At 40.6% G+C, this 13,533-nt stretch overlaps 1 protein-coding gene across 19 annotated transcripts in view; it reads right to left on the bottom strand.

The window, feature by feature from the left end:
* Window positions 1–13,533, bottom strand: part of DMD (dystrophin) — a 2,616,526-nt gene that overhangs the window by 98,786 nt on the left and 2,504,207 nt on the right. For all 19 annotated transcript variants that reach the window (XM_063804906.1, XM_063804905.1, XM_063804907.1 and 16 more), the window contains one exon: window positions 4,605–4,679. In XM_063804906.1, the coding sequence (XP_063660976.1) occupies window positions 4,605–4,679 (75 nt within the window). The remainder of the gene's footprint in view (window positions 1–4,604; window positions 4,680–13,533) is intronic.

A 13,533-nucleotide genomic window follows, 5' to 3' on the forward strand; every position in this document is an offset into this window, starting at 1 on the left:
CCCCTGACTCGATCCCATCCCAAGCTACTCTTTCCCAGCTATGACGTATTAACAGGTCCAAAGGAAATCCTCGACCTGGAAAGCCCTTTAAACACCAGTTAAACTTGGCAACTATATAGCTGAAAAATGATAACTTCAGGCTATAAGGAAATGGAAGCCTTGGTTGACTTTGATTCATGCATTCATTTCATGAAAACATATTGAACCATGCTGTGTGCCAGGTTTTGTACTAAGCATTGGGGATACCAAGATGAAGGGAAAAGGCCTAGTCTCTCTTTCCAAATAATTCCACTTCTAAGGCATTTCTTCTCTATCTCTGTGTAAGAACCATATGCCAAGTGACTCCTTGACTATCTTATTGCTAGCCTCTGCAGATCCTCTGGTTGAACCCCTTTATTTCTGAAGACCTGGCAGCCAGGGTTCACGGTCCTTCTCTTTTGCCCAGTTCTCGCTCCAATTCTGCATGATTTCAACATTGGCATGAGGGACTCATGCATCATTCTAGCCTCTCAGTTCCTTAACTTGCTATTTCACCTCCATGGAAATTCACATCCACTCTACCTCTGCCACCTACTCAAATGGCTATATCCTAGATCTAATCACCTGAAACTGTTCCACCTTCAAAATAATGTTCATCTATGATTCTCTCTGACCACAACTTCTTGACCTTCAGTTCCTTTACTACTTCTTCCCCTACCTCCCTGAAGAGTTAGCATTTTCATCCCTCTACCTCCTAATTACCAGTTTCCATATGCGTTCACAGCTTCTCCTACCCAACAGGGACTTGTCAGTATCATTTTAATCAATCTTTTGCCCAAATCCTCACTTCTCTTGCCCAGCTGTTCTCTGCCTACCCCAGGACAGAAGCATCTAGCTCCCAACTGCTAAGTGTGCCTGGGGAAATACCACACCCCTGCAGATTGGAGCTACCGTGAAACACTCAGCCGCCTCTGGGTTCACACAGCTGGTTTTCAACTCCGCCCTCTCTCTTATTCTCCACAAAGATAAGCCCAACTTCATCATCTCCTGCTGTTAACTGCATTGCAGGGACTCTCCTCTCCATACAAAAAATGGAAGCCTTTATAGTAAGACATCCTTCACCTTGCTGCTACCTGGTTTCTTAGTTACCTGGACCTGCCCAGATCCTTCCCTCTACCCCACCCATTACAGTGGAAGAGACGTATCTCTTCCCTCCCTTGGGCTCTGGATTACCTGCCCATATTCTCTGAGAACTCACATTATTTATCATCTCCTCTTGGGCCAATAATTGTAATCTCACCCTGTCTTCTCAAACTCATATAAATACATTCCCACGAATACTATATTTTTGGCCTGCATTTGATTGAAAAAAATCCACATAAGTTGACCCAAGCAGTTCAAACCCATGTTGTTCAAGGATCAATGTATACACACACACACACACACACACTTATATACACATATTGTGCCACATAATGACATTTCAGTCAACAATGGACTGCCTATATGACAGCGAGCCCATGAGATTACACTATATTTTTACTGTATCTTTCTATGTTTAAATACGTTTCGATACACAATACTTACTATTGTGTTACAACTGCCTACAGTATTCACAACAGTCACATGCTGTACAGGTGTATAGCCTAGGAGCAACAGGCTATCCCATACAGCCTAGGTGTGTACTAGGCTATACCATCTAAGTTTGTGTAGTACTCTCCTATATTGACATAACAACAAAGTTGCCTAACAACACATTTCTTAGAACATATCCCCATTGTTAAGCAACACGTGACTGTACATACATTTCCATTAACTCCTCAGCCCCCTCCAACTAGCTACCACCCCACTCTTCTCCCCTTCATAAGTAAATTTCTCCAAGAATCATTCATACCTTCTCTAATTCTCCACTTTTGGTTCACTTTTGAACTCACCACACCACTTCCACTGTGCCTCTAAAATCTCACCAAAGTTACTAGGGACCTTCCTGTTGCTAAGTCCAATGGGCATTTTCCGCAACTTTATGCTGACATCCCAGCAACACCTGACCCTGGTAACGGGTTCTTTCTTTCTTCCCATGGAGCATGTGGCATCATAACCTCTTGGAATTTTCCTTCTTTCCTCCTGGCCATTCCTTTGCAGTCCCTTCTGTAGGTTGCTTATCCTGTGTCCTAAATAACTTCCCTTCTCACTCTACACTTTCCTGGAGCTATCCAATCCTCTCCCCCGTTACAAGCAGCACCTACAGGCTCATGATCCCTAAACGTTGTTTGTATATTTCTCCTGAGCACCACAGCTCCGTGTCTAACCTTACCAGACAAGTCCCACATTCACCTGATATTCCAAGCCAAGCACCTAAGTGTCTTCCTTGACTCCCTTTCACCCACCACATCAAGCTTGTCCAACCTGTGGCCCAGGATGGCTTTGAATGAGGCCCAAATGAATTCGTAAACTTTCCTAAAACATTCTTTTTTTTTTTTTTTGCGATTTTTTTTTTTTTTTTTTTTTTTTAGCTCATCAGCTACCGTTAGCGTTAGTGTATTTTATGTGTGGTCCAAGACAATTCTTCTTCCACTGTGGCCCGGAGAAGCCAAAAGACTGGATATCCCTGCACCACATCAAAGGAATCACTGAGGCCTGTCAAATCCACTTCCTAAATATTTCTAAATTCTCTCCACTTATCTCCCTTACTACTCTGCTAATTCAAGCCACCACATTGCTGGTTTAGATTACTGCAACAGCTTTTTCTCCTGTCACTCCCACATCGCACCAATCCATACTCTGTTCCACAACAAGAATCATCTTTCTAAGCGACAATCTGATTATGTCACCCCCAGGCCAAATCCTCTGACCTCTAAATTCCTTAACTTGGGTTTTAAAAACCTTGCACAATCTGCTTCCTGCTTCTCTCTCCAGCCTATTATTTCACAATAGATCTTTCCCCTGGAATTCTGTGCTTTAGCCATACTGACATATTTTCAGTTCCTGAATGTGTCATGCTTTCTCTGGGCCCTTCAGCACATGCTCTTCTTTCTGACTAGAACGCTCTTCCTAGAGAGAGAGCTGCTTACTCTTCTAGAGTTACCTAGCTTAGACATCACCTCTTCAAACAAACATTCTTTGAATCTCATTCCACACAGTTAGCTGTTCACATAGTACCCCATTGTCCCACTGTTGCACAACTAAATATATGACATTGAAATGGTCTTGGAAATAGAGACAAGATCACTTTATTTTTTTTAACCAACTGTAGACATTCTTAATACATTATACATATATTTGCTTATGTCTACAAATTTTATGAACATCCTGGTTATCCCTTGTTAGACCGTAAGTTCCATCAGAGTAGAAACTGTGCCTGTTGGGCCGGGCGCAGTGGCTCACGCCTGTAATCCCAGCACTTTGGGAGGCTGAGGCGGGTGAATCACCTGAGGTCAGGAGTTTGAGACCAGCCTGACCAACATGGTGAAACCCCGTCTCTATTAAAAAATACAAAAATTAGGCCGGGCGTGGTGGCTCATGCCTGTAATCCCAGCACTTTGGGAGGCCGAGGAGGGCGGATCACAAGGTCAGGAGATCGAGACCATCCTGGCTAACACGGTGAAACCCCGTCTCTACTAAAATTACAAAAACAAAATTAGCCAGGCGTGGTGGTGGGCGCCTGTAGTCCCAGCTACTCCGGAGGCTGAGCCAGGAGAATGGCGTGAACCCGGGAGGTGGAGTCTGCAGTGAGCCTAGAACGCGCCACTGCACTCCAGCCAGCGTGACAGAGCGAGACTCCGTCTCAAAAAAAACAAAACAAACAAACAAACAAACAAAAAACAAAAATTAGCCGGGCATGGTGGGGCATGCCTGTAATCCCAGCTACCTGGGAGGCTGACGCAGGAGAATCACTTGAACCTGGGAGGTGGAGGTTGCAGTGAGCCCAGATCACGCCACTCCACTGCACTCCAGCCTGGGCAATAGAGCAAGACTCCATCTCAAAAAAAAAAAAAAAAAAAAACAGAAAAAAAGAAAAAGAAACTGTGCCTGTTTCATGGGCATGTCATCAATGCACACAGACCCTCAGACAATAGTAGAGTTATACATAAACTATTTGATGACATGATAGACCTGTGTAACACTTCAGGATTTTTCCACAGATGTATGATAAAAAAGGAGGAAAGCAATTCTGTCATTTTTCCTCTACCACTTCATTCATCTGCACGTTAGCATTCAAGCTAACAAACCACACGTCTATGAACTTTGGTTTAGATCAGATAGTCATAGTCTTCTAATACTAAGTACATTTTGTAAAAAGAAAAAAAAAAGAAAGGTAGAACAAGGATTGTGCAAGTTTCACAAAGGTAATTATGGATGCCAATGCCAGTAGTTGGAAAATAAAAATTCTCGATATCTTAATTCAACAACAGTAGCTCAGGAATGGTGACAGGAATGATTCTAAAAATAAAACAAAACATTCTAGGCAAACTCTAGGCCAAGGATACATTAAAGAATGAATTATACGTTGCAACAGGAATTGTGACAGCTGTTTCTCCCCTCTCTAAGTAAAAATGTACCCAACCTACTTTTTATTCTAAGCAAAGACATAGTATCAAGATCTTCAAATACTGGCCAATACTTACAGCAAAGGGCCTTCTGCAGTCTTCGGAGTTTCATGGCAGTCCTATAAGCTGAGAATCTGACATTATTCAGGTCAGCTGAAAAGAGGGAAAACAAAGATCACTTGTTATTCCATCAGAAACAATAGACAACCCCCCCCCCACGCCCAGTGATTTGCCAATAACTACAACCACCACAAAAATAGCCTAGAAAACATATAGTGTGTATACGCCAAGCTTTCGGAGGTGAAAATTCTGTTAATGTGGGGAAAAGAAAAAATAATTCCTTTTGCCCTTTGACAATCAGGAAGGCTAAGTTCTGTGAAGACTACAGTGGTATAGCCTGAAGGGCATTCATGTAGTCCTGTTCCCAAGAGGAAAGAGATGGACAGGCATTATTTTTTTCTAGAAAGTAATCTGGATCTACTGTAGTGAATGTTTTCTGCACAAGATTAAAGAGAACAAGAAATACATTATTTAAATAGCTATACGACCTTAAACAATCAAGTGGCAATATAACATTTTTTCTGACCGTAGAAGTTATACATGCTCACTTTGGGTAACTTAGACATTTAATATATACATATATAATCAAATAAATCATCCACAAGCCCATAAACTCAAAAATAGGCACAACTGGCTGGATTCAGTGGCTCATGCCTGTAATCCCAACGCTTTGAGAGGCCAAGGTGGGAGGACTGCTTGAGGCCAGGAGCTTAAGACCAGCTTGGGCAACATAGTGAGATCCCATCTCTACAAAAAAAGTTTATATAAACCTTTTAAATAAGCACTGTTAACATTTTGAGTATTTTTTATCCAACATATGTGTCTATGTGTGTGATATGTATTTAAAAATATAATTAGGAATAAAATAAACATTTGGCTCTATATTCTAAGGTACAATCATTCTAATGTTCAGCACAGAATAACAACAATATATGTTACTGTGGTTTCTGCAGTCACCGGTCTATCAAGCCCTGACTCACGTCACCTAGCAGGAAGCTATATTTAGGTGATGTTCTTACTCAAGTCTGCACAAGCCTTGATAGATACTGGGCTACATTTATTTCAGGAACTCAGCTCCAAAAAGCTCCTTGAAGACAAGAACTCTGTCACCTACTTCTGTCATTTTTCCTAGCAACTTAATATGCAACTGCTCTCTGAAAAAGCTGTTTTAATACAGATCATGGACCGACTGACCAACTGAATGAATCAATAAACAAAAGAATGAAAGAAAGAAAAAGTACACTGACATACATGACTGCCATAATCAAATGGCACCTACGAAACCAATTCTAATGAGGTGTTAGGAAAGGGCAATAATTCAATCCATATCCAAGTCACTTGGGTCAACATTTTCAGCTTTATGGCCATTGCAGAGACCAAACATAAAAGCCTGAATTTCAACTAGGGGAAAGAAAACAATGTCTGTAATTTAAACTATTCAGCATACAATTTTGTTTAAAAGACTGGAATACCAAATGTTGGCGAGGATATGGAGCGACTGGAATTCTCAGACACTGCTTGTTGGGAATGTACGACAACTTTGGGAAACCAGTTAGGCAGTTTCTTATGAAATTAAACATACATGTATATTATGACTCAAATATTCTTTTCCTGGATATTTGCACAGAATAAATAAAAATGTATGTCCACAAAAAGATGTGTACATGAATATCCATAGCAGCTTTATTCATAATAGTCAAAAACCGGAAACCAACCAGTAAGGTAATGGATAAACAAATTGTGGCAAAGTCATTCAGTGGTATACTACCGTGCAAAGTGCAATAAAAAGGAACTAACTACTGATAATGCAACAATGTGAACTGATCTGAAAAACATTAAGCTGGGTAAAAGAAGCCAGGCACAAAACAGTACATACTGTTTGATTTCACTTATATCAACTTCTAGAACAGGCAAAACTTAGCTACTATGCCAGATGGTAGCCTGGGGTGTGGTGGGAGTAGGTAACTGACCTCAAAGGAACACAAGGGTGTTTTCTAGGTGATCGAAATGTTATATCTTGATTGGCATGGTGGTTACACGAGTGTATACATTTGCCAAAATCTAACCTGAACACTTAAAATGGAAACATGTTATAGTGTTTAAATTATGCCCTGATAAGGTAAATTTTAAGAGTCTTTAAAAACCCTCACATGAACAGTACACTCTGATGTATGTGTGTGTTAGCTTAAGCTACACTGTAGAGGTGGTCAGTTGTCTTAATCAGGAATGAACTCCAAGGGTGGTTGGCTAGCAATTAATCAAAAAGCCTCATGCCACAGGTGGCCACTGTAAGTGATTCAGTTATATTTAGCTCTTATTACACCAGGGGTTTCATTAATTTTCCTAATTAATAGTTAGACGGGCTTGTGTAGTGATATTAGTGGTTTGTAAAATATGAAGATTGTTGAAAAACATTTAGAAACATTCCCTGCCTTTAAATTGAGTTTAAGAAGAATCCAGTAGGTTCTCCATCTTTAGAAATGGTGCCCTAGGCTGAATTCCAAAATGTCCAGCTGTGGTTCACCGGATTCTTAGTTGCCAGAATTCAGTTAGATGGTTGAGGGAATCCTGCTGCTAGAACAATGGTTTTCAGACTTGAGCAAACATCAGAATCACCTGGAGTGGATAGTTTAAAGATGCAGATTTCCTAGGCCCCACCTCCAGATTTTCTAATTCAGTAGGTATGGCAAGGGCCTGGGAATCTGAATTTCTAGCAAGTTTCCAGGTGATGCTGATGCTGCTGGTCCAGGGACCACACTTTGAGAACCACTCTAATAGAGGACTGTGGCCTGTGTAGACTGTGAGCCTCTCACACCAAGCACCCCAAAAGACAGAACTGTGACTTCACTGTGTCTCCGGCACAGGCTGTAAGATAGTTTTGTACCCATTGGCTAATAAATGCTCATAAGTGACAGAACTTGTTCTGAGACTTGCTTTCTTTATAACCTGGCAGCCGAGAGGTAGTTAAGAGGGCAGTCCTCAACTACATCGAACCATGAATGACTACCAACACCAATTACAGAGAACCTATGTGGGTCCTTGTTAGTCAAAGTGTGATTTGAGGAAGAATAGCATCAGTATCTGCTTAGAGCTTATGAGAAATGCAGAATCTCAGGCCCCACCCAGATCTGTGAATCGGAATCAATATTTTACTAAGAGCCTCTGGTGATTCATATGGAAATTCTTTAAATGAATATTTTAATAAAGTTTCTTGTTCCGTGTTGTTAAACTTCAAGTATAAATTCTGTATACCAACACCATCCTGTGTTGTCTTTTGTTGTTCTATCTTTCTATCTTCCATTTTGTGGGCTTTTATTAATAGATTATTTAATAACTACTATAGTCAATTACACCAAAACCTCCCCTCTGGGATATATTTGTGAGTCTCTTGTTTATGATAAATACCAATAAAAAGTATTCAATAAATTAAAAGCATCTCGGAGTATCTTGAAATGCTATATATACAGATTGCTTCTTGAAGATAATTAACATTTGCCTGGACGCTGTCCTTTAGTGAGTAGAACTTGATCTAGTTGAGTCCCTTTAATTGTCCTTCTCTCTCTCTCCCCTAAAAGATGTGGTTCTTCCTTTGTCTCTTTTGCCCAGTCATCACTGCTTACTTTTTTAAGTGGTCTCAGACAACTCATGGTATGAATTGTCTTGCGGCATCAATCTATGAGAAACCAATTCCTGTCCTCCCCTCCAGATTGGTGCAACATCCTTCACCAGTACCATCAAATTTTTCCTGTACTTGCTAGTGTGGAGTTCCCTTACACACACACTCATCATTGAGTCCCTTTGACTCTTTATAAAAAGAAATGTAGAGACGTGGAAATGCACTTTTGGTCAAATACAGATCCCTTTCCCATTAACACCAGCCTGTAGCAGTTTCCAGGGGATAAGCATCCAATTCCAAATTTTCTTTCATTCCTTTACTTATGCAAAAGTATTGAGTGTTAGTTTTGTGCCAGCCAAACATCTTGTAGAAGATATTGGCATAAAGTTTCTCTTCTTTTTTCCCTTTCTAATCCTTCTTCTCCACTGCCTCTTAACTCATGTGCCTAGTTTCCTATCATTTTTCTTCTTTCATAGAACGACGATTCCTCTCTTATGACCCCAATTCTACCCTCTTTTCCTATTTTCCTGGTTCTATTCAGCATTCAGAACAAATGGTCTAAATGAGGTCACAAGCTCCATCCAAATCTTAGCGTTCATATCAAGAACTGGCAAATTCCAGTAGCTAGAGATCCAAGTGGGAGAGGCAAGAATGATCTGATTCTTTCAGGGCATGAATATTAGTGTGGAACAGTATCAGAGTTCAAACTTTCCTCCCTTCTAAATACTTCTAACTATGACACATTCTGCCTCTAGTTAATCCTCCCTGACATCTTTTCAGCCTAACCCCAACCCACTGCAGTGAATAAGCCTTCTGCTACCAGTTTTCTATGCACCAAAGTCCAATCCATTCTCAAACAGTGATTCAGGCATACCAGAAGAAAGTAGCAGGGAAAACGTTTAGCTTCCATCACAATGCTACCGAAGACATACAAATGTATATCTGGTAACTGTCAGTGAATTGCAACGGAGTTCTGGTGCCCGACAAGTCTACTACTCAAGAGAGTTAACTGCCTGTGTTGTTTGAGTCCGCATGTGTTGCTAGGAGTCTGCAGCACCACTCCCTCTGGCTTACAGCTGGAAGAGATAAGTCTCTGCCTTAGGAAAGTGTGTAGGATGCACACAGAAACCTCCAGATGCAATACAGCTGTGAACAATGTGACACTGTCCTGGGCTAAAGCTTGGCATGACTGTGTAGTGAAAGTATGTACGCAGTTTAATAAAGCTAAAGCCCCCCGTTCCCGTGCCCCATGAGAGACTGTCCTCCACTTTCCCTGGGAGCTGACTTTCCAAGACTCTGATCCAAGTTGTAATGAGCTCACTAGCTCTCACAGCCGGAACTCAAGAGGAGTGAGACTATCCAAGAAACCAGTTACGCCATGTTTCCATGGCAGCTGGGAGAAAGCGCACTTCAGAAGGGTAAAAATGCTGAACTGCACATTTCTCTTCATAACTTGTATTATTTTATCCAGGGCTGGTTCTAGCCTATAAATAGAGAAATCTAGAAACGTAAGGAACAAGGGCAAACATCAAACCACCTACCTTCTCAAGTTGAATTTCCAACTACTGAAGTGATAGGCCATTCATCTTTTATTTTGAAACATGAAACAAGTAATAGGCTTCTCTTGCCCCTTTGTTTAGTCTATGCATTTTTCTTGACTTTGGTAAGTATTTCTGTTTCATGACTTTCACTTTTACTCTGTGTAATAGTAGCAGGTGTCAAAATTCACCAGAAAAGAGGAACAACTGGTCAAGTTTGCGTCACATATCTACATGTTACATGCTTTTGAAAAAATAGTGAGAAACACCTCAGCATTTTAAAGCCATGGAAGCATTCCAAAGATATTACAGAAAGAAAACATTAAGTCCCTTCATTTCAATTTTATAGCTGGTTTCTGTCTTTTTAATAATACTGCAAAAATCCTACTATCTCTGACTGAACTGAGGTCTAGAATTTAAAACAAGGAGTGTTTTAGTCTATCTTTCCAATGGCTTATGGAGACTTTTTGGAAAGGCCTAAGGTTTCAATATGCCTATCTATTAGCTAGAAAGAATAATAATGACCTCATTAACTTTATGAGTGGAAAGAGCTGTACGGCTAAATGATTATTCCAACAGATAAACTGGTATAGTGGTCTTTGTTTCTTCATACCAACTCTATTTCCCAGAAGAAATTTAATCCAAATCTCCCAGGTGATAAGTGAAAAATAAAATTTAGAGCACATATGCTTTTGGGGGAGTATTGTTCTAAATTCAGTGTTTGGCATACAATACGCATTGAACTACTACTGCCTGTCTATTTTACTAATTTTCCAAATTTTCCCAAGAAGCCAAAACAAGGCAGTCTCCCCACATACTCCTATTATAGAAAGGTGGCATATTTTAAAATATAATATGTCTCCAATTTTCCAGTCTCACTCCTCCAAAGGATTCTAATGGACTTTTCACATGACAAGTATTATTCTTGCCAGCTCAAACTCACTAGAACAGACAAGAACCATGGATCTTAATGAGACTTGAGATAAATTGACTAATTTAAATCCAGTCTGTCTTGAAAGCGAATTAAGCCAAAATATCCAGGCTTCAGAAGTCTAGAATTATTGGGAGATCTTCAAGAACAGACCAGGAATTCTGGAACATATCTTTAAAGAATTAGCTGAGAGAAGAGGAACACTAACACATCATACTTGGTCTATAATTTTTTAGATATATTTGAGGCCTCTTAAAATCTCAACTCGTAAAAACCTCATCATCAACATAGAGCTTTACTTAAATGGGGGAAAAATAAACCTTCACACAGATAAACAGGAATTATGCATTCATACTTAGATGAAGTACAGAAAGTACAGTCTGTGAATTTATAATTACTATCAAGTTATGTTTCCAGATGTGAAATGGTATTACTTATTTATCACCAATGACTTTCTAAAACTCTTCTAAGAAATGAAGGAGAGGGCCAGGTGTGGTGGCTCACACCTGTAATCCCAGCACTTTTGGAGGCCGAGGCGGGCGGATCACGAGGTCAGGAGTTCGAGAGCAGCCTGGCCAACATGGTGAAACCCCGTCTCTATTAAAAATCCAAAACAATTAGCCAGGCATGGTGGTGCACACCTGTAATCCTAGCTACTCAGGAGGCTGAAGCAGGATAATTGCTTGAACCCAGGAGGCGGAGGTTGTAGTGAGCTGAGATCGCACCACTGCACTTCAGCCTGGGCGACAGAATGAGACTCCATCTCAAGAAAAAAAAAAAAAAAAAAGGAGAGAAGCAATAAAGTACCTAGTATGGCACAAATGTGGAAGACTCAGAATTGAGGAAAAGAGAAAAAGGTTATGAACCAAAAAATACTGAGAAGTTCAACTGTGAAATAAAAGATAGCACAAAATCCTGGCTGTGGATTGCTTAAGGCATTTCTGGCTCCCTCCTCTTGCTTGGCCTTCCTCAGCAGAATCTCACTACTTCTTAGCAACACTGTAATAATGGCAGAGTTGAAATTCAAATTAGTTTTGCTCATTGTTAGCTGCCCTGGTAAAAGGTTTGTTGAGAAAGCAGTTTCTGTAACAAAGGGCCGATATAAAGTTTTCTGGGGGAGAACTGTGTATGTTAAGTACCATTTCTGGGGCCTGAATTCTCCCCCAGATAATGGAGGGCTGACTCATATAGGCACCACTGTGCCATGCTCCTTTAAATCAAGCTTCAAGAGCAGAAGGATCAGGGCTCTAATTCCCAAAACCTTTATTAGATATAAAACATACAATCCATAATAATTATGGATCCATAAGGATAAATGTCTTCTAAAAAGCTACAAAGCAGTGTTGCCTAATCTTTTAAAAATCATTAGTATTATTTTAATATATAACATATTTTAAATACATTTAAAATAGTACAAATGACACATTTAAATACATATTTTATATATTTATAACATATATGTGTATTTAAACATGTATTTGAAATAATACTACTGATTAAAAAAGACTCTTTAGGCAGAACTGTTTTATAACTTTTTAAAAGACATTCGTCTATCCATAATCCTTTCATCTATCCTTTCAATATTTATTGTGCATGTACTATAAGCCAAGAACCATGCCAAGTACATGGAATACACTGGTAACCAAAATAAATCTCTGCCTTTATTGACTTTGCAGTGTAGTGAAGGAGATGGATAATAATCAAATATTCATATGTAGGCCAGGCGCAGTGGCTCGCGCCTGTAATCCCAGCCTTTGGGAGGCCAAGGCAGGCAGATCACCTGAGGTCAGAAGTTTGAGACCAGCCTGGCCAACATGGCGAAACCCCGTCTCTACTAAAAATACAAAAAATTAGCTGGATGCGGCGGCAGGCACCTGTAATCCCAGCTACTACCTGGGAGGCTGAGGCAGGAGAATCGCTTGAACCTGGGAGGTGGAGGCTGCAGTGACCAGAGATTGTGCCGTTGCACTCCAGCCTGGGCAACAAGAGCAAAACTCCGTCTCAAACAAACTAACAAACAAATATTCATATGTACTGTGGTAAAATGGTGAAGGAAACACACAGGAAGTGATGAGACTGTATACATAGGGAAACATAGGTCCGAGAGGCTTCTTGGAGAAGGTGACATTGAAGCAAAGACTTGAAGGATGATGGGAGAGTGCCAGGTAAGAACACAGCAGCGTAATAGGTCAGCACATGTTAAAAAAAAAAAAAAAAAAAAAAAAAAAGCTCTGAAGCAGAGAAGAAGGTGGGGCTTTAAGAATCCTTAGAAGGCCAATATTGCTGAAATCTCAGAGAGGAAGGAGGAAGAGTGGGCACAGATAAGGCCTGACAGGTAGGCAGGGGGAGGCCCACTGCAGAGCCCTGCACATCGTGTGAAGGACTTTGGGTGTTGGGACTTCTAGTTAAACACAGCAGATGGAGCAGACTCATTTGTCTCTCTTTATCCCTGAAACTCTACCAGGTTGATAGAAGAGGAATAAAAAATGGCATTTACCCAAAAGAAAATTAACAAAACAGGAGAGGAGATGAGAACAGATCAGAGCTCCAGTATTTTGGTGGCTTAGAAAATGACCTGCTGGTAACCAACTTAGGAGACCAGAGAAATCCCAAGCTCAATTAATGATGTTGGGGAGACAAGGAGATTGGGGCAGGGAGTGGGAGGAACTAACAAGACGCATGCCAGTTTATCTGGCCAAGAAGTCTCAGAAATGAAAGGCTCCAGGTTCCTCTGAAGACTGAAATGTGGCTGAAAATACAAGGACTGGTTGAAAGTCTTTAGAGCCCTAAACACCTCCCCCACTTGGAGCCTAGCATCTCAGCCACCTGCTGCTTCACCCTGACAGAAGGCTGGAGGCTTCA

Source organism: Pan troglodytes, chromosome X, assembly GCF_028858775.2.
Source record: "Pan troglodytes isolate AG18354 chromosome X, NHGRI_mPanTro3-v2.0_pri, whole genome shotgun sequence".
NCBI lineage: Eukaryota > Metazoa > Chordata > Mammalia > Primates > Hominidae > Pan > Pan troglodytes.